At 42.6% G+C, this 22,333-nt stretch overlaps 1 protein-coding gene and 1 non-coding gene across 2 annotated transcripts; one reads left to right on the top strand and one right to left on the bottom strand.

The window, feature by feature from the left end:
* Positions 1-15,549: 15,549 nt before the first annotated feature.
* Nhlrc1 (NHL repeat containing E3 ubiquitin protein ligase 1) lies at positions 15,550-17,815 on the top strand. The gene has a single exon (XM_036188089.1). The coding sequence runs from the start codon at positions 15,609-15,611 to the stop codon at positions 16,794-16,796; it is 1,188 nt and encodes a 395-aa protein (XP_036043982.1). The 5' UTR covers positions 15,550-15,608; the 3' UTR covers positions 16,797-17,815.
* Positions 17,816-17,977: 162 nt separating this feature from the next.
* Positions 17,978-18,052, bottom strand: Trnat-agu. Its single transcript has one exon. It is a non-coding gene; the product is annotated as a tRNA-Thr (tRNA).
* Between the last annotated feature and the right edge of the window lie 4,281 nt (positions 18,053-22,333).

The following is a 22,333-nucleotide window of genomic DNA, read 5'->3' as shown; positions in this document are numbered from 1 at the left end:
GTCTAAATTATTTTATTAAAAATTAACTTCACTATAAATCCTAGTCTGCTTAAATTTTGGGACCTCATCTTCACATTTCTCTCCTTGTACAATTTTATACTTAACCGAATCAAGAAACAAAAAAAATTTGTAACTAACCTATATGGGAAAAGTTTTTTTCCCCCAAACTGTAAGAATAAAACCTTTAAAAACTGTTTTTTCTGAGTTTGGCAACTTTTGTTTCTTTTAATTTAATCTTAGTTACATGAGTGGCTTGAGGCTGTTCATTGTGATAGGTTCAGAATTTGTCAGTTTTATTAACAATCACATTTTGTTAAATCAGACATTAATCTTCATCTCCATACCTCCCAACATCTAAGTGGTTTATATTTTTAACTCATGTTAATACAGTAATGTGATATGTGTGTGTGTGTGTGTGTGTGTGTGTGTGTGTGTGTATACATACATACATACATTCATACACACACATACATACATACATGGGAGTATTTGTGCTTGCACTAAGGTTATGGTTGTTACTGGGACTACCATTAATATTGATGAAAGCCGTGTATATTCTTCATAGAGATTATCTTTTCAAAATTAAACTTGGGACTGGAGAGGCTTAGTGGTTAAGAGCACTTACTGTTCTGCCAGAGGACAGGGGTTTGGTTCCCAGCATTCATATGGCGGGCAGTCCACTGCTGTCTGTTACTATCTCCAGGAGATACAGCCCTCTCTTCTGGCCATGGTGGGCATCAGGCATGCACATAATACAATATATGCATGCAGTCAAAATCCTCAACACATAAAAATATAGATTTTAAATACTAACCTTTGTGTGAACCTCATTAATGCTCAGTGTTGTGGGATGTTCTGTATGTCAAATGTGTTGCTCTGATTAGTTAATAAATAAAACACTGATTGGCCAGTAGCCAGGCAGGAAGTATAGACAGGACAAGCAGAGAATTCTGGAAAGTGGGAGGCTAAGGCAGAGAGACTCTGCCAGCCGCCACTATGACAAGCGAGATATAAGGTATTGGTAAGCCATGAGCCACATGGAAACTTATAGATTAACAGAAATGGGTTAATTTAAGATATAAGAACTAGATAACAAGAAGCCTGAGCCATTAGGCCAAACAGTTTAAACAATATACGCGTCTGAGTGATTATTTTATTAGTGAGTTGTCGGACTACAAGGCTTGGCGGGGGCTGGAGAGAGAAGCTCTCCAGCTATAACTAACCTTTGTGTGAACCTCATTAATGCTCCAACAGCATTGAGGATGCTGTCCTTGGATATCTTCTACCATTGACCTATTCAAATATCCTGGTCAGACTTGCTTCTTCGAAACCTGCCTCAGTCTACAGAGCGACCTTTGTAACCAGATGAACGAACAATGTTGGACCACTGAGCTGGGCCAATCCAATTCCCTTTAGAGATTTTTTTTTTTTTTTAAGCTCAAAGCTGGAAAGACAACTTAGGTGCTCAGAGGGAAAATCTAAAGAGTAGCCATGATCTCTCTAGTTGCCATGGCCCACACCAGAGCAGAGAAGTGTAGACAAACAGTAGAGAGGCCACAAGTGTTCTAGTCTCCCACTTTACCCTTCCAGAAGCCCCACTGCCAAGCCTAAGGAAGAACGTCTCATGTTGTACAACAGACTCCTGTGCTCATGCAGGAGCTAGAGTTTGTTTCCATAAATCAAACCCACAGAGTCTTAAATGACCCAAATGAGATAGTTTTATGTGGTCCATCTTTTATGTAAAATATGTCCTCACTGGGGGCATCCTGAATTTAAAATCCCGAGATTGACACTCCATATACACTATGTTACAGGGGTTGAATTATTCTTGGGGTTTTCCAAAAATGCCTTTTATCCAATTTTGCAGTTTAAACAATAGACTAGCTGAGTCTCTGTGCCCTGCATGGCGGTTTGAGAACTGCCCACTCTGCACGTTGAATACACAAACACAGACTTAACAGCTACAAATAGAAGGAGACAAGAAAAGTGTGCCCTGGTCAGTCTGTGTGATTGAATGAGCCAAGAATACACAAAGGAATATAACCAAAGCTTCTACTGGCTGCCTGGTGACTAGATCTGGAAAGGATCCGTGGTCAGGACCACAGAAGGTGGCCTGGAAAACATTTGTTCATGAGAGCTCTCAAATGCTAGGGAGCTCATGGTTGAAATGGACATTAGCTTGCCCACTCACTGAAATAATACATTCTTGGTTGTTGTTTTATTTCATAAAGGAAACAATTTTCAGTGTGTTTTTATGCATGCATGTTATGGTTTGGATGTGAACTATCCCTCACAGTCTGAACACTTGGTCTCCAGCTGATGGCACTGCTTTGGAAGGTTCTGGAACCTTTAAGAGGTAGGGCTAGCTGGAAGAAGTAGGTTACTCAGGGCAGGTTTTGATGGTTTATAGCCAGGCCTGGTTCTGGCCTAAGTTCTCTATGTTTCCTTTTTGTACCAGTGAACAGCCAAACGCAGGACATTCCAGCTGCCTCCATCCACGCCCTTCACCATGTCTTCCCCACCATAGTGGACTGAGGTCACTCAAACCATGACCCAAAAACAGACCCTCCTTTTCTTCCTTAAGTTGTTTGTGTTTAGTATTTGAACATAGCAATCAGAAAAGTAACTAGGGCATGTATGTTTGTTTATATATGTATGTGTGGGTAACAAGAACTTTCAAAGAAAGACTTCTGAATGCTTTTATGAAACTTGTCTTTAATTCATATGGCTCTGGGTTTCTACCATGTGTCATCTATTGTGCTTTATTCCTTGCAAACAGATTGCAAATCCACCAGAGTGACTGAGTTAATAATGGAGATGAGAGAGGATTCCTATGTGAGCCTTAAGCATAATCACTCTGTTTTTAGTAAACAGTCCACATTTCCTAACTTTGTATAACTTTAATGTGTAAATTTTTAAAAAATCTGCCCGAAAATCTGCTGAGTGGTGAAGAACAGGTTGGGAGGACAACCACAGGAAGCAGCATTTTAAATAAGAGGTAAGCGTTTATTTATATGTCAATGATAAGAACAGCATGCTGGGAGCTGGAACAGTGGTTTGGTGGTTAAGAGCATGTACTGCTCTTCCAGAGGACCTGAGCTCAGTTTTTAGCACCTATGTTGGGCAGCTCACAACAGGTCCAGAGGATCTGATGCCCTCTTGGGTCTTCTGTGAACACTCTCACATAAGTGTCGCGCACACGCGAGCACGCACACAAACACACACACACACACACACACACACACACACACACACACACACACATATACACACACACACAGAGAGAGAGAGAGAGAGAATACACATCACATAAAGAAAAACTAAAAATAAATCAAGTATTCTAGGTTTGGGATATAGCTCAGTGGTAGAGTGTTTATTATATGTGAGGTCCTGGGCTCAACCTCTTTGTACTATAAAATAATCACAGTATCTGGAATGTCTAGGGAGGACTACCAAGGAAAAACAAATAACCAAATGTTCTTTCACTAGGGACAATTACTGCTATGAAAGTGATGTTGTTTTCATCTTTTTTGGTCTGCCTTTACATATGTGTGATTTTTACAAACTTAGGCTTATACTATAGGTTCCATAGCAAATCTCCAATACCTTCCTCTCAAGGTCTTTGGTCCTTTCCAGAATGACTGAATATTTCTCAAAAGCAAAACTTTTTGTTTTTTTTATTCTGATTGGTTGGTGCCTGTGCATCGATCTATCTGCCTAAGCCAAGGTCTTTATTTCTCTTTATTTGAGACTAGGTATCACTATGTGGCCTTGGCTTACAGAGATTGCCTTTGTTTCCAAAGCACCGATTAAAGGTGTAACCTACCACATCCAAGGTCTTTAAATCCCTGTACATTTCCTCCTGTCCTGATGATGGCTTTCACTTAGCAAATGGAAATGTGTGCCTGATGGGCCTGTGCTGGGCATAATACAGTGTTAAGCAAAACCAAAGGTGGAACTTACTGTGTCTATTAAAAAAAAAAAAAAAGGATGAAGACAAAGTATAAGTTTTAAAATAGGTAAAGTATCAATTAGATTTTGTATTTTTGATCACACAGAAAAAGGACCAGGGCTATCTGTTGTTGGTTGTTTTTCCTCTTTGTCTCTTTGGGGGCCCACTCCCAAATAAATCACACAAGGAGGCTTATTCTTAATTGTGAATGCCTAGCCTTAGCTTGGCTTGTTTCTTGTCAGCTTTTCTTAACTTTAAATTATTCCAACGATCTTTTGCCTCTGGGCTTTTCCTTTTCTATTTCTGTATACCTTTCTTTCCTTCTTACTCCATGGCTGGTTGTGTAGCTGAGTGACTGGACCCTGATGTAGTTAGAGTTTTCCTGCCTGGCTCAGTCAGGACAAATCTCTCTTACCCACCAGTCCCACAGTCGCTCAGACCCAACCAAGAAAGCACACAGAAACTTACATTGTTTACAAACTGTATGGCCGTGGCAGGCTGCTTGTTATCTACCTTTTCTATCTTAAATTAACCCATTTCTGTTAGTCTATACTTTGCCACATGGCTCGTGGCTTACCAGTGTCTTTACATGTTGCTTTTCATGGCGGCGGCTGGCGGTGTCTCTCTCCAGTCTTCTACTTCCCAGCCTCCTCCTCTTCCTTCTCCCACCTATACTTCCTGCCTGGCCACTGGCCAATCAGAACTTTATTTACACAGAGCGATAACCACAGCACTTCCCCTTTTCTTTTTTTTTTTAAAGAAGGTTTTAACTTTTACCTAGTACAATTACATATAACAAAACAATTATCAAGCAAGAATTACAGTTACAATATTAAAGAAGATATCCTATCTATCTTACATTTGTGAGTCTAAGGTTTTATATCTAACTTATCTTTTATCATAATTGAGGAAATTATAACTATCTACTCTTCAACCACATCAAAGACCTCAGAAGGATATAATATTACCTGAGAACCGGGAGAAGGATGTAAGCATTTTTCAGGAGTCTTGCAAGAGTAGACAGAGACAGCTGGCAGCCTGGACAGTCACCTAATGTTCCTTTGTAAAGTTGGGGCATTTGTCTTCAGCCCATAGGGCTAGAGTCTCTCGGTTACTTCTCTCAGTGTCCTGTAGAATGTCTGGCAGTTTCCTCTGTGAAGCAGGAACCTGAAGGACCATTCTGTCAAGCAAAGTTTAGTGGTTACCTTTCTATGGGTCCTGCATGTCCAGTCGATCAAGCAGTTCAGGCAAGAACAGTTTCTTGTCCAAATGGCTATTTTTGTCAAGGTGAAGATAAACTCCATATGAAGTGTCTTCAATGCCCATCTTCCTCTCTGAAGTAAATCGGTGCTGCCAGGAGCAGACATGTCTCACTGTCCAGAAAGTCTAAATTTTAAAAATATTTTAAATGCCATATTCTGTAGGTCTTTGAAGTATTTGAAGATTACCTATCTATCTGAAATATATCTATGTATATGTAGAAGACTTAAGTAACATGGCTACGAGTATGATTAATTATAAAAATATGATGACTAATTATTAATCTATTTTTAATTATCCATTACAATTTAAAATGAGCTGTACAAACATAATACCTTAAACAAGAGTAGAAATATACACACAGTATAACAAAATTAACTTTAAGTTTGTATCAATAGACCAAAATCTACACTAATGTAAAACATTTTAAACAAGTTGTTGCTCTTTAGAAGTAAATTTCTTAATCTACCCTTTTTTTCTATTATATCTATATCATATCCCCTTTTCTTCTTTAGAAAGAGATCACATTTATAATCAACCTGCTTTAAATAAAAATATTGGTTTTTCTCTGTCCCACATCAGAGGGCTCTTCTGATTTGGGACACAAGAATCCCTTAACCTTTTCTTTTAGCAATATGTCTGGGTTTAGAGAAGGAGTGAGCCAATTCCATCTCCAAAGCCAGCTTGATAATTTTGGGAAATTGGGCGTAGTTTTTCTTACTACTTCCTGCTGGAGGGGGGCGCTGCATCTTATGGGGACACAAAGAAAATTTTAGGATTATGGAGTAGTCCATGAGGGTAAACCTCTGAGCCAGTTGCCTTGAAACCATTCTGGATGTTGGATCATCTGAGCCATGGTGTCATCGGAGACCTTTCAGGTGGTCTTGGCTGATCAAACCTGATGTATCTTAATCTGGAACAAATCCACAGCCTCTGGCTTTCTGTGGAAACAAAAGCAGAGACTCTTTTCCAAAGCAACATATCCTTATATCCAAATTTCAAAGTCAAGGTACCTTTAAAATTTACATTTTTGTTTAACTCAACACCTTTTATGATCAAATCTTTTTCTGTGGTTAAAAATTCCAAAGACAAGACAAACCAGATTCTCTGTGTAATATCCATCTTTGTAAGACTGAAACGCTGCTGTGGCTGCTGGCTCCGCCCACCTCAGCTTCCCAACATGGCGGTGGTACAGTTTACCGCCAGCTCTGGGTCTGGAGCCATGTGTACCATCAACTATCAGAAGCAGTTCTACCAGAAACTTTTTTTTTTTTTTAAACTAGCAAAGGCTAAATCTACCATGCAGCAGAGTAAAGTGCCGCTTGTAGACTCTTCATTCCTGCCATACTGCAGGTCAGACGCACATGCCAGGAACCCGCCATAGTAGCTCAAACCGGCAGGCTGCCGCTAACTTGAGAAAGACAACTAGGAAGCTGTTTTTAGCTCCGTCTTAGAATCTTTTTTCTCAGGTTTTAGGTGGAAATTCTTGCCAACACGTTGGGTGCCATTTTTAGTTAGAGTTTTCCTGCCTGGCTCAGTCAGGACAAATCTCTCTTACCCACCAGTCCCACAGTCGCTCAGACCCAACCAAGAAAGCACACAGAAACTTACATTGTTTACAAACTGTATGGCCGTGGCAGGCTGCTTATTATCTACCTTTTCTATCTTAAATTAACCCATTTCTGTTAGTCTATACTTTGCCACATGGCTTGTGGCTTACCGGTGTCTTTACAGGTTGCTTTTCATGGCGGCGGCTGATGGTGTCTCTCTCCAGTCTTCTACTTCCCAGCCTCCTCCTCTTCCTTCTCCCGCCTATACTTCCTGCCTGGCCACTGGCCAATCAGAACTTTATTTACACAGAGCGATATCCACAGCACCCTGATGTCCTCCTTCTCTGACTACCTCTTCATTTTTTCTCCCAGATTTCTCCTTCTATATATTCTCTCTGCCTGCCAGCCCCACCTGTCCTTTCTCCTGCCTTGCTATTGGCCATTCAGTTCTTTATTAGACCATCAGGTGTTTTACACAGGCACAGTAACACAGCTTCACAGAGTTAAACAAATGCAACATAAACAAAAGTAACACATCTTTAAATAATATTCCCCAATATCCTCCCCCCGTTTCTTTACAAAAATGAAATGTTTTAATTTTAACATAGTAAGACTGTATACAATAAGAACAGTTATCAAGTAAAGATGCCATTCACAATGTTCTGAATTCCAATTCACTTGTGTCTGATAAATTTAAAGAAAATACGCCATGATCTTAGTAAATCCAAAATTTTATACCTAATTTACTTTCTATCATACCTAAGGAAAACTGCAATTATAATTGTCTAGTGTTCAATTCCATTAAAGGCCCTAGAAGGGTATAATATTATTTAAGTAAACAAAAAATGCATTACAAACAACTTCCAAGAACTCTAGAAATGACAGAGACATCTGACTGCTTGGACAGTCACCCAAAATTCTCTGTAATGTTGGGACATCCATCTTCAGCCTATAGGGCCTTAGTATCTGGCAGACTTTTCAATGAAACAGGAAATTTTAAAGACTGTCCCACCTATATTGGCAAAGTTTGTCAGTCACTTTCCTCTGTGTTCTGCAGAATGTCTGGCAGTTTCTTCTGTGAAGCAGGAATCCTGAAGGACTATCCTGCCTTGTTTTGGCAAAGTTTAATGGTCACTTTTCTGTGGGTCCTGCATGTCCAATTTAAACAACATATTCTCAAGCAGTCCAGGCAAAGGCAGCTTCTAGCCTTGCCACATTGAAAGCAAACTCCATAAGGAGTTTCTTCAATGCCTATCATCTTCAAAGTAAATTGGTGCTGCCAGGAGCAGGTATGTCTCATTGTCATGAAAAGTTGTAAGTTAACAAAATATTTTAAATTCCATATTCTATAGGTCTTTGAAAGAATTGAAGACCATCTATCCATCTAAAATATATCTCTGTGTGATCTAGAATGCATATCTAACATATCTACAAGACTAACTACGCCGGGCAGTGGTGGCACATGCCTTTAATCCCAGCACTTGGGAGGCAGAGCCAGGTGGATCTCTGTGAGTTTGAGGCCAGCTTGGTCTACAGAGCAAGATCCAGGACAGGAACCAAAACTACACAGAGAAACCCTGTCTCCGAAAACAAACAAACAAAAAACCAAACCAAACCAAAACAAAAAAGACTAACCTCTAAACTATGTTTCCTGATTATCCTATATAGTTTATAATAATAGCTTTCAAAAACTAGAACTTCACCCTACATTTCTAAAAGAACTTCATAGGCACAATACCTCAAACAAACAAAGTGTGTGGCAACAAAAATTACCTTAAATTTGTGTCAATATGCAAAAGTCCTTACAAATATAAAATATTTGAGATAAATAGCTGTCTCTAGTTTATAGTAGATTCAATAATCTACCCTATTATTTAAAGTAGATTCAATAATCCACCCTTCTATCTTATCATTCCTACATTCCCCTAAATGATAACACACATCCATAACCCACCTAATAACCAACAGCCATCCATACCCCAACTCTTGGGAATGTGGATGTTGTTTTCTCTAGACTGCTTCCTGTCTGTGGGCAAAGCAGCTTTAGGGTCCCAGGGAGAAATTTTGAGATAATGGCCAAGTCCTATGAGGACCAGCTATAATATCACCTGTCAAGATTCAGAGGGTCCCTCTTGATCACCCCCTGATCAGTATCATTCCTGAAGGAATCTTGTCTCCTGTGGGAACAAAACTTGAAAGCATTTTTGATTTCTAAATTTGACAAATCTATTTTTTTACTTCCTTCTTAAAGTTAAGGCATTCCTAAAGTATCTAGATTGGTTCAATTTATCAGTCCTGCTCACAATCCCACGTCTCCCAGCAGCTGTCTCTTGTCCATCAGCCATCAAAAAAAAAATCCAAAATCAACACAATACTTTACAGGATCCAGACTCCGTGTGTATTTCCCAACTCTGCATGGCTTTTTTTCTATTATTGTCTCTTTAAAGACTTTATTATTTTTAATATATTATTTCTTTTTATGATTGTCTATGCCCTTTTCCTTTCTTCTTAAGCCTATACACATTGTTAAACACACTGTAACCTGTTTAGAGTTTTTTTTTTTCCAATCTGGATCTCTTTTAACTTCATGTCTCTAGTCTTTTTTTTCTGCATGAGCAAAAAACTGCTAAGTGGAGTGGCTCAGGATCTCCACTTGTGGCTTTGGTGGGATTTACTACCAAGCACCTAACAATGAATTTGATTTTTGTTTTGGTTTGTGTTTGAGACAGGGTCTCATGTATCTCATGTTACATTCACACTGATCATAGGGCAGAGGCCGACCTTAAGCTCATGATCCTCCTGCCTCTACCACCCCAGTGCTGGGATCCCAGGTATTTGTATGCCAGGCCCCAATACTAAATTAAAAGTATGGCAATTGATTTAGCATGGCATTTGATTGGCAGTGAAGGTTTTCTCAATTATTCAAGGCTTCAAGCTTCAGAAGTAACAAAACAAAACAAAACCATACACCCAAGATTTAAGTCTTTCACAGTTTAGTGCTCTTGGTGATCACCATCTTAATAGTTTGCCTCCACCATATGGAATCCACCAGTTTCTAGTCTGGTATTTCTACCAACCTAAGCTGACAGCTGTTGTTGCTTCTTTTTGCTCTTTTGGGGGGCCTGCCACCCAGTTTCCAAATAAATCACACACAGAGGCTTATTATTACTTATAAATGCCCAGCCTTAGCTGTCCTTAACTTAAATTATCCCATGTATCTTTTGCCTCTGTGCTTTTATCTTTCTGTATTCCTATATACATTTCTTTGTTTCTTACTCCATGGCTTACTGTGTAGCTGGGTGGCTGGGTGGCTGGGTGGCTATGTGGCTGGGTGGCTGGCCCCTGAAGTCCTCCTCCTTCCTCTCTCATTTCTTCTTCTTCCTCCTCCCAGATTTCTCCTTCTATTAATTCTCTCTGCCTGCCAGCCCCGCCTATCTTTTCTTCTACCTAAAACTCAAGGCCCTGTCAGAGGTAGGTGACCGGGAACTGCATTCAAACTTCCTCGAGCTCTAAAATGTCAATGCTTTGCACTGTGGCAGGCATTTTTACTTAGATTTTTGTTCCTACTTGATGTACTTGCTGCTCAAGGGCTCACCAGCAGGCAGAAATGCTTAAAGGAGCAATATCGTTTTTTCCCCAAGTTTTCTCAGGCCCTAAAGAAATTCGAGTACCATATTGGTATGCCAGAATGTTGTTGTTCGTTTTTGCTTTTTTTTTTGGGGGGGAGCTCTACCCAGCTCCCAAATAAATTACACTCAGAGGCTTATTCTTTATTATGAATGCCCAGCCTTAGCTTGGCTTGCAGCTAGCCAGCTTTACTTAAATATCCTGTCTACTTTTTGCCTTTGGGCTTTTACCTTTTCTTACTTCTGTATATCTTTTCTTTCATTTTTACTCTGTGGCTGGTTGTGTAGCTGGGTGGCTGGCCCCTGATGTCCTCCTCCTTCTCTGGCTACCTCTTCTTTTTTCCTCCCAGATTTCTCCTTCTATATATTCTTTCTGCCTGCCAGCCCTGCCTATCCTTTCTCCTCCCCAACAACATTTTGGTGCCCAACATGGGGCTTCAATGTCCATCAAGAGCCTGAGAAATCTGAAAAAAAAAAATGGCAGCTTTCCGAAACCCTGATATATGGCAGAGCATGTGAACAGCATTTTCCACACTAAATAGAAACAAACAAACAAACAAAAACTAAGTAAAACTGCTTGCCACAGTGTAGGGCACTGGCATTCCATAGCTAGGAAGGTTGAATGCAGTTTCTGAAATGCACCTCTGACTGGGCTACGAGCTTTAGGTTTGGCTATGTTGCAAAGCTGTCCTGTAGTACTGCCAGTGGCCTCACAGAGGCAGCAAAGGACTGAGAAGGCAGAAAAGGCAGGCTTAGCAGTGAGCTAGCTGTTGGATCTATCTGGAGGACACAGGCTGGGCTATAGTCAGAAATTAACTTTTTTTTTTTTTTTTTAATAGTTTTGAGACAATGCTGGAGCAGACACAAGTTAGGATAAAGGATTCAGTGGGTCTGTCTAGGAAATAATTTCAAGAGGTAACATCTCATAGCAAGACCAGGTCTGCATTTGTCAGGCAGGTGGAAACCACCAGCCGCATTAGTTTATCTGAACCAGGTGCACCATGAGTGTAAAATACACCAGATTTTACTTAGCACCTAAAATGAGTATAAAATATCTTTCATATTTTCAAGCGATTACAAGTCCAAATGATGGATTTAAATATACAACTAAATTAATTTCATTTTCTTTTAACTTTTAAAAATGGAGCTACAAGGAAATTATTTTAAAACATGGGTTTCATTATATGTTTGTTAGACAAGCCTGGTTCTGAAAATAATCCAGTTTTTTGCATCTTGATTGTATTTCCCAGTTTAAAAATTATTTCTGAGTTGCTGGAGAGATGGCTTAACAGTGAGGAGCACTTGTGGCTCTTGCAGAAGACCTGGGTTCAATCCCCAGTACTCATACAATGGCTTACGGCCATCCATAACTCCAGTTTCAGGAATCTTGATGGCCTCATGCACCAGGCCTCAATGTGGTACAAGCACATAATGTAGAGAAAACACTTATTCACATAAAATAAAATAAGCACTTTTTTTTTTTATTAATTCTGAGGTATAGTGATATTTTATTTGTATTGAAATGTGATTTTATTTGTATGTCAATAAAGTTGCCTTGAGGTCAGAGCAAGCCAGAGCAGAAGCCGAGCAGTAGTGGGGCACGCCCTTAATCCCAGCACTTGGGAGGCAGAGCTAGGCGGATCTCTGTGTGTTCAAGGACACAGCCAGCATAGCAGACACACGCCTTTAATTTCAATACCAACCATAGAAGACCTGGAGGTCTGTACAAACAGGCAGTGACGAGGAGGTCATGTGGCTGGGTTACAACCAATGAGGGAGGAGAACAGAAAGTCTTTAAATAGACAGGACGCACAGAAGTAGGTCTCTTGCAGAGAGGAGGAACCGCAGAAGCAGTGAAGGGTAAGGTTTTCTGCTTTGGCTCTGACCTCGTGGTTTTTAACTCTGCAACTGGCTCTGTGTTTCTTATTTAACAAGCAGGATACATCTACAATTGGCGCCCAACGTGGCAAGAATTCATTAAAAAACCTCTTGCCTTGGCAGTGGGTCCGGCAGATGAAACAGTTATTCTTGAGGAATAACTAAGCTCACCTCTCTCAATAGTAGAATGGCGTTTAATAGAGAGATGTGGAGAAGAACAGGATGCCAAGATGAAGCCACATATACACAGCCAAGAAAAATGGACAGCTGAATTGAAAAGACATCAATAATTTCCAGAATTTAAAATCCTGAATCATGACATGACACTAATGGAATTCAGGTGTTTCTGGTACATGGACTGCTCTCACCAAATGTGAGGTCAAACTGTTGACCTTGTATACATCTTAGTTCACAAAAGAGTCTGTCAGAAACGCTAAGCCTGTAGGCTAAAGATGATGCCCCAACACTGTGGAGAAACCTCAGGTGACTGTCCAGGTAGCTGGCTGTTTCTGTCAACTCACATTTTTTTTTTGAAGCTGCTTGCATGTACTTCTTGTTTTTATTTTTTATTAGGTAGTATTATTTCCTTCTTGGGTCTCTGAGGGAATTGAAGATCAGTTAGTTATAGTTATAATTATCTTTGTTAAGGATTTCAGAAAAACTCACTAAGAGCTGTAAGTGTATAAATTTGAAAGACGTTATAAGACAGTTCCGTTAGCTATATAAGTTAGGATAAAAAGTGAATCAGGTACATTCTGGACTTACCAAAATAGGATAGATAATGGAATTATTTTCTCTGAATTTGTCAATTACAAATGGACTAGACATTGTTTAGGTATTTATTGTTTGTATATATGGTATATATAGTTATTGTACTTTTGTATATAGTTTTTCTTATATTAGTTATAACTTTTTCCTTTTTTTCTTTTTATTAAAATAGAAAAGGGGAAATATAGTGATATTTTATTTGTATTGAAATGTGATTTTATTTGTATGTCAATAAAGTTGCCTTGAGGTCAGAGCAAGCCAGAGCAGAAGCCGAGCAGTAGTGGGGCACGCCCTTAATCCCAGCACTTGGGAGGCAGAGCTAGGCGGATCTCTGTGTGTTCAAGGACACAGCCAGCATAGCAGACACACGCCTTTAATTTCAATACCAACCATAGAAGACCTGGAGGTCTGTACAAACAGGCAGTGACGAGGAGGTCATGTGGCTGGGTTACAACCAATGAGGGAGGAGAACAGAAAGTCTTTAAATAGACAGGACGCACAGAAGTAGGTCTCTTGCAGAGAGGAGGAACCGCAGAAGCAGTGAAGGGTAAGGTTTTCTGCTTTGGCTCTGACCTCGTGGTTTTTAACTCTGCAACTGGCTCTGTGTTTCTTATTTAACAAGCAGGATACATCTACACTGAGGGGCTGAAGCGATTGCTCAGTTGTTTAACACAGCTGTTGCTCAGTCTTGAGGCCCTGTATTGGGATCTCACCAGCCACACATCAAGTGGCTCACAACTGCCTATAATTCCAGCTCCCAGGCATCTAACCCCCTCTTCTGGACTCCAAGGGCTCACACACAGAAATATGCAGATACACTCACACAGACACACACATGCACACACACAAACAAAAATAAATAAGTCTTCCTTAAAGTTACTATTAAAAGAAATTTCTATAAGGTATGTTTTTAGTTGGTTTCTTATTTAGAATGGAAATGCATTCTGAAATCGTAGTATCAGGTTGGTTATTCTGGTCTAATGCTCAATCTCTGAGACATGTAAGTCTTGACAAACATTTCTCTTTGCCTTCCATAGAATCTCTCTTAAAGAGTGTTAGCAAAGGATTGAGTTCTGCATTTTCTTGGAAGTCAATGAAACAAGAGCATAACCAACTATGATCTTGACTTGTAAATGAGTGGGAATAATAAATCCCTAAATGTAAGAGGGCTGAACATCATAATGGATTCCTGAAGATTATAGTGACCATAACTTTTAAGGTTGTTCCAAGATATGTGGATCACCTTTACTTTCAAGTTTTAAATAATTATTATAATATTTTATATGCATTTTTATTATAATTATTTATATGCATGTTTGTCTGTTTGTGTGAATGTATGCCACATGTGTGCAAGTACATGGAGACCAGAAGCAGACTCTGGATTCCCTGGAGCTGGAGTTACAGGTGGTTGTGAACCACCCAATGTGGGTGCTGGGAACTGTCCTCTAGAAGGACAGCAAGTGCTCTTTATTTACCACAGAGCCATCTCTTCGCTCCCTTTCTTTCCAATCTTACCTGAGACTGATAACACTGTGTGAAGGAATCACTGGCTCAGATTTACCTATACATTGTAACCCCCTTCACAGCTGCCTGCAGCCCAGCCCTCACCCTGGACTGTTAAGCCTTTGGCAAGGAGACTCAAGTATTTGTCATATAGAACCATATTTGATGATCGATGTAAAGGAGTGAGAGACCCAGTAGCCAAACTGTCTGGCTTCCCATCATAGCCTAGCCGTTCTTTATTCAAGCCACGCCAGTTGTCCATGAGGCTTGAATTAAACAATGCATGAAGGCAGGCATGAAGGAAATTCTACAGTAATTGCTATTAACAGTTTTTCTTGTTGCTGCTGCTGCTGTTTGCTTTCTGTCTGTTTGCTTGAGACAGGTTCTCTCAGTATGTAGCTCTAGCTGGCCTGGAACTCTCACTATGTAGGCCACCATGCGAGGCAACTAACAGCTGTTAAATATTTCTTCCACACAAACCAATTTCACAAGTATTCTTTTGTTTGTTTTGTTTGTTTTTGTTTGGGGAGAGAATGGGAGAGTTGAGACACTGTATGCTGCCTAGGCTGGCCTCTAACTGCTGAGTGTTAGGGTCCTGAGTGCTGGGATTTCAGCTACCATAACCGGCACTGAGTATTAGGTATCTACCTTCTCACAAGTGTGATAAAACACCCCAAGAAAGTATGCACATCTGCCTTGAAGTTACCCTCTTTCGTGTATCTCTCTCCTCAGTCCAGCACCCAGCCCAGCTGATTGGCAGCTCTGCTGGGCATCAGCATTGGGATACTAGGTTCTGGTGCTCGCCTTGTCACTTACAGACTAACAGGGGACGACCCACTCGTTCTCCCGAGATGTGGCTCATCTCTAAAACCCGGGCTCTCTCACCCTTGGCATGATAATCCTAGGTCTGCATACGGCGCATGCGAACGACCTCGGCATGTGCCCGCCAGGGGGCAGCAGCGCGCACCCGGCCAGCCCGCGGCGTCCCACGTCAGAGCGGATGCCCCGCCCCGTGACCGTGACCGTGACCGTGAGCGAGGGCTGCGCAGGGGCCGCAGCGCGGCCGGAGCGATGGGGGAGGAGGCGGCGGGGGTGCGGCCCGAGCTGGTGCGCGAGGCGGAGGTCAGCCTGCTGGAGTGCAAGGTGTGCTTCGAGAGGTTCGGCCACCGGCAGCAGCGGCGCCCGCGCAACCTGCCCTGTGGCCACGTGGTCTGCCTGGCCTGCGTGGCCGCCCTCGCGCACCCGCGGACGCTGGCCCTCGAATGTCCCTTCTGCCGGCGGGGCTGCCGAGCCTGTGACACCAGCGATTGCCTGCCAGTGTTGCACCTTCTGGAGCTCCTGGGCTCCACTCTTCACGCGTCCCCGGCCGCCCTCAGCGCCGCCCCCAGCGCGCCCGGGGTGTTCACCTGTCACCACGCCTTTGGCGGGTGGGGGACCCTGGTGAACCCCACCGGGCTTGCACTGTGCCCCAAGACCGGACGGGTCGTGGTCGTGCACGACGGGAAGAGGCGGGTCAAGATCTTCGACTCCGGAGGAGGAGGTGCACACCAGTTTGGAGAGAAGGGGGACGCGGCGCATGACGTGAAGTACCCACTGGATGTCGCGGTCACCAACGACTGCCACGTGGTTGTCACCGACGCTGGTGACCGCTCCCTCAAGGTGTTTGATTTTTTCGGCCAGGTCAAGCTGGTTGTGGGGAAGCAGTTTTCCCTGCCTTGGGGTGTAGAGATCACCCCTCAGAACCAAATCCTGGTGACTGACACAGAGGCTGGGGCCTTGCACCTGCTGGAAGTGGATTTCCCCGAAGGGGCCCTTCGGAGGACTGAGAGGCTGCAAGCTCAGCTGTGCAATCCCCGTGGGGTGGCTGTGTCTTGGCTCACCGGGGCCATCGCGGTCCTAGAGCACCCCTGGGCCTTGGGGACAGCAGGCAACAATACAAGGGTGAAGGTGTTCAACTCCACTATGCAGCTGATTGGCCAGGTGGATAGCTTCGGGCTGAACCTCCTCTTTCCCTCTAAAATAACTGTCTCAGCTGTGGCCTTCGATCACCAGGGAAATGTGATTGTTGCAGACACCTCTGGGCCAGCCATCATATGCTTGGGAAAACCTGAGGAATTTCCAGCCCTGAAGCCCATGGTCACTCACGGTCTTTCTCGTCCTGTGGCACTGGCCTTCACCAAGGATAATTCTCTTCTTGTGCTGGATACTGCATCCCATTCTATAAAAGTCTTTAAAGTGATGGAGGGTAATGGGGGGTGATGGGCATCCTGGGGCCTGGAGTCAGAAGTCCTAGTGTCCTCAGGAGTGAATTGCACCCTGGATGGGTCACTGTCACTCACCCATCCAAGCAGGAACAGTGGTAACAGCCTGGCAGAAGTACTGGGATTGGGGCAGTTAGTAAAGACTAGTAATTACATTTGTCATTTAGTGAATGCCTATCCCAGCCTTAAGAAATTTGCAAGTCTCAGCTCATGTGCTTCTTAACACACAGAGATATCATTTCTATTATTAGTCCCATTTTAGAGATGAGAAAACAGATCCAGAGAATTTAACATGATTTATTCCAGTCGTGTTTACTGGGACAGTCCCAACTGAACTCAATTCTGACTCTAAGTAAGATGCCAGATGTTAAAAATAAAAATAAAAAAGTGAGTGTGTCTTATGTATGCTCCCCCTACAAGGAGCTAACTGGTTAAGTGCACAAAGACACAGAAGAATGGGGTCTCCATGGAGTTTTCAGGAGAAAAAGGATTCTGTGTGGGTCTCAGTGACCTTTAGCTGGGAGCTCTCCCGATGGCAGAGAACATGGATTATTACTGATCCCAAGACTTGAGTAAGAAGCACAGTTGAACTCTTTCCTTATAAGGCAAAGGTTGCCTAGTTGGTAGTGTATGCCACTAGTCCCAGCACTTGGGGAGATCTGGGGTTCAGTGCCATCTTCAGTTTGAGGCTAGGGTGGGCTACATGACATTCTGTCTTTTTTTTGTTTTTATTTTTTTAATTAGTGTCAGTGTTTCCTCCTCCACAGGCACTGGGGACATCCCTGAGGGATGGTTTGAGCGAAGCTTGTGGAACCACTGCTTGCTAGGGGCACAGACAGATGAAACTCTTGTGTTAATGGGGTGATGTCAGCCCAGAGCGTTCATGGCAGGAATGGTTTTGTTTGCTATGTCATAATCTCTGCCGCCTGCGGGGCTTTGTGGTGGGAGTTTTCTCCGTGCACTTTAAAATGTGATTTCCACACTGTGTATTCAATAAACAGTTTCCTCATCCTTCTAGAGCACTGTAAACATGCTTTGCCTTGAAGCATACATAACCTTGGCCCACATGAGGGCTCCTTAATTCTGCAGTTAAGGAAAGGAATAGAAGGAAATTTGGGTGACATGCTGATCCTTTGTATATTTTATTTATTTATTTATTTGTTTGTTTGTTTGTTTGTTTGTTGGAGCTGAGGATCGAACCCAGGGCCTTGTGCTTACTAGGCAAGCGCTCTACCACTGAGCTAAATCTCCAACCCCATATTTGTTTTTTAAGCAAGTGCAAAAATCTTCAACTTTAGGGCTGCCGAAATTATACTAAATAACTTAAACCTCTAAAGCAGCAGGGAAATGTTTTCTGGGGGACACTCTTGAAAGGTGACAGTTTGCTTATAATGACGGATGCTATGTCAGCAAAATGGTATTCTTTTCTACAAAGAAGCTGTTTGTTTCTAAGACAAGGTCTTGTATATCTTAGGCTGGCCTTGGACTTGCTCAGTAGCCAAGAGTGACCTTCAACTTCTGACGTTCCTGAGTCCATCTTCCAAGTGCTAGATTACAGGCTCACACTGAAATGCCCAGGGCTCTCTGGTGCTGGAGCTAGATAGAACCCAGGGCTTCAGACATGCTAAGCAAGCACTCTACCAACCCAGTTACCACAAGTTTTAAGAGAGACATCCTCCAAAAGATATAAAAGCTGACATTAGGAGCCCAAAGAGAAAGCTTAGCTCCCATTGCCAGTCCATAAAGTCCATGTTGCTTTTTTAAAAAAATTATTTTATTTATTTATTTATCACCTGTGGAGGTCAGAGGACAACTTAAATCAGAGGACAACTTGAGTGAGTCTGTTCTCTTCTATCATCATCTGGGGGCCTGGGGATTGAACTCAGGTCATTTATTTTTATTTTAATAAAGGCTTGGTGACAAGCATCTTTACTCACAAATCACCTTATTCTTCTCATATCCCTGTGGCTTTCACTGCTTTCTTCACATAGAATCAACAGTAACATCTTGGGCACCCCAAAGCACCATTGGTCCTCCACTAGGAACTCAGTGGTTGACTACTTCTCCATCACACATCCTTCAGCTGGGTACGGTGGCACATACCTATAATCCTAGCACTTAATAGGCTGAGGCCAGGTTGGGCTACATAGTAAGACCCTGCCTCAAACAAACAAACAAAGTAAATTATCACTGGTGGACCAGTGACTTCACAGCTATTTTGAATGTGTAACAACAAAACTTGTACAGGGAGATATGAGCTCATTTGCAAGGAGGGCAACTATGGATGACATTCTAATGCTTTCCTTTATAACCAGGGCCTTTTAATAATGTTAGTGTTCATTGACCCAATTCAAAAGATTTTTTTAACTTTTCAATCACATCTTTTAGTCTATACTCTATGTATATCTTTTTAAGAGAGCATGTACAGCACCCAGGGTGGTCTGTGAGGAGTTGTGTGCCACCAGGTGGAGAGTCAGGTGTGGGTGTGTCACACGGTGCCAGAATTCCCTGGAGATGTGATGGCTGTAACTGGTACTCTGTGACAGCTTGTCTTTCTTGGGAGCCAGGTGGGTCCAGGTGCACAGCAAGAAGTATCTAGGGCAGATCTTCCTGTGAGCCGGTGTGATACAGAGCGGTGTGACTGTTCTTCATCTCCAAGGATCCTCGGCTGAGGGACTCCTGTCATCAACTTGTGATGTAGATCTAAATTTTGTCTTCTGTGCTGTGTTCTTTCAAGCAAGCTGAACTCCAGATGATTAAAAATGTTGCAGAGTTCTCAGATAATCAAGAAGCAATGGACCCAGCAGGCCATATAGGATGCCAACGTAATGGAGGAGAGCTGAAATGAGAACAGAGAATATGACCAGGAATAAGAAGAAACAAATTCCGCCAGGACACCAGCCATGCTCCATCCAGGGAGACCACAGAAGCGAACACAGCACCCAATCCACACTCTCACACCACCCTCCACCTCTTCCCCGTTGACACTGTAAGCTGACTTTCTCCTCACTCTGCTCTCTAGACCTGGCTTTCCCCATCTTTTGCCTTTGGCATTTTCAAAAGATGGTTCAGAGTATGAACTCACTCTTGTAGCAACCCTAGCTTTGGTGCCGAGGGCTCAAACCATCAAACTTGGTAGGTCCTTGTTTAGACCTGTCGGGGATCCACTTGGAGGTGGTGCAGACCTCTCTGGAGATTAGTTTGTATGAACCTTTTGAGGAAGAAGTATAATCCCATATACATCGGGAAAAAGGAATAGAACTTCTGATGATCGCAGATTTAATGTTCCTTATGTTTGGCACAGACAAAAGAAATACATCCTGGGGACAAGCTAGATCACAGTGAGAAGTCTCTAGGCAGAGAAAAGGAACCCAGTGGAGGGCTTGGGTGAGGATGCATTTGTTGTAAGATAGTTTTTTTGTATACTGTTAAGATGTGTCTCTGCCTAAGACACCTTCTGATTGGTTTAATAAAGAGCTGAATGGCCACTAGCTAGGCAGGAGAGGTTAGGTGGGACTTCTGGGGGCAGATAAGGGAACTCAGGAAGAATCTGAGGCACACGGAATTAAGCAAGCAAGATGCAAGTTGGACCTATGGTATGGAGGAGAGGTAATGAGCCACGTGGTAGAATGTAGATTAATAACAATGGGTTAATTTAGGTTATAAGAGCTAGTTGGGAACAAGTCTAAGCTAAGGCCAAACATTCATAATTAATAAGAAGTGTCTGTGTCATTATTTGGGGACTTGTGGTCCAAAACAGGCCAACAAGAGATACTCAGTACATGTATCGGCAGGCCAGGAAGATGGCTCAGCCAGTGAAGGCATTTGTTACCAAGCCTAACTGCCTGAGTCGGCTCCCCAGGTCCCACATGATGGAAGGAGAGAACCAACTTCCACAAGTTGTTCTCTGACCAGTACATTTGTGCTAAGGCAAGTGTGCACATATGCTTACTCACACGCATACACAAATGTAACAGCAATAACAAAAACCCCACGGTGCCTCCAATCATGTCAATGCAAACTTTTAGTATATTGATCCCTGGAGTTGGTTAGGCTCCACGTTGCCTTTCTGCAAGACCACTGGTACTATGATTTCTGTTTTTAGAATCCCAAGAACTTTTTCTTACACTGTATGGCTGTGGTGATATTTTATTTGTATGTTAATAAATAAAGTTTGCCTGGAGATATTTCAGAGGAAATATCAAGCCATTTCAAGTAAACACAAAAGTCAGGCAGTGGTAAACACATGCCCTTAATCCAATCACTTGGCTGGCAGGGTCTGTGTGTGTGTGTGTGTGTGTGTGTGTGTGTGTGTGTGTGTTCAAGGTCACACTAGGGAACAGAGCCAAGCATGGTGACACACGCCTTTAATCCCAGTACCAACCACAGAGACCTGAAGGTCTGTACAGACAGGCAGTGACAAGGAAGTGAGGTAGCTGGGCTAAGAGCCAATGAGAGGGCAGGACAGCAAGGCAGTAAAGGCACGGGTTAGACAGGAAGTAGCACACTTCGGAACTTGTGGTGTGGTGAGGTAAGGTAAAGTGAGGTAAGGTGTGGTGGCTAATCCTATTTCCCTGATATCTAAGGTTTTCAGCCCTATATTTGGCTCTGTGTTTTTTATTTAATAAGACCACTTAGAAATTCATCTACATGTGGCCCCACATATGGATATTCCTCACATTATAGTCACATTCTGAAAACCTACCATTAGTTGAAACGATAGTAAGTCAAGAAAGCATCCAATGTACCTAAACCTAGCCTTCTACCTTAGCTATGGCTTATGCTCCAGCTACCTCTCCTACCCCAGCTACCCCTTCCACCCCAGCTACCCCTTCCATCCCAGCTACCCCTTCTACCTCAGCTATCCCTTCCACCCCAGCTACCCCTTCCTCCTCAGCTACCCCAGCTGCCCCTTCCCCTCCAGCCTAGCAATACAGTGCACCATGGCAGGAAGGCCATTGCTTCTCATGGAACAGCTGACTGGAAGCTGTGGCCCTTTGACCCTGTTTAGCACCATGAGGGAATACCACACTGTATCTCTCTATCTTAAGAAAAGGCTAAACTTCAAAACTGAAGTTGTAGCACAAATCTTAAAAGGTCTTATTAATAAAATCAAACCCAGAGCCAGGTATTGGGTTAAAGCTGGAAGATCAGAGAAGCAGAACAAGCCACAGCCACCTCACATTGCCAGTTCCTCAGCTGATCCTGTTTCCTCAGACTGGAAGCCTCTAAATCCTCATCCAAATGAATCTCAGCTGCTCAAAAGCCTAAAAGCTTAACCAGCCCTAGTTCTTGGTCCTCACACCTTAAATACTTTTCTGCTTTCTGCCATCACTTCCTGGGATTAAAGGCGATTGTTACCATGCCTGGCTGTTTCCAGTGTGGCTTTGAACTCACAGAGATCCAGATGGATCTCTGCCTCCCAAGTGATAGGATTAAAGGTGTGTGTGCCATCATTTTCTGGCCTCTATGTCTAGTGGCTGTTCTGTTCTCTGACTCCAGATAAGTTTATTAGGGTGCACAATATTTTGGGGT

The sequence above is a fragment of the Onychomys torridus genome, chromosome 5, assembly GCF_903995425.1.
Source record: "Onychomys torridus chromosome 5, mOncTor1.1, whole genome shotgun sequence".
NCBI lineage: Eukaryota > Metazoa > Chordata > Mammalia > Rodentia > Cricetidae > Onychomys > Onychomys torridus.
The sequence above is the reverse complement of the archived record's forward strand: the minus strand, read 5'-3'. Positions and strand labels throughout refer to the sequence as shown.

Coding starts and splice junctions, on each gene's coding strand:
- Nhlrc1 (XM_036188089.1), top strand. CDS start 15,609: ATGGGGGAGGAGGCGGCGGGGGTGCGGCCCGAGCTGGTGCGCGAGGCG.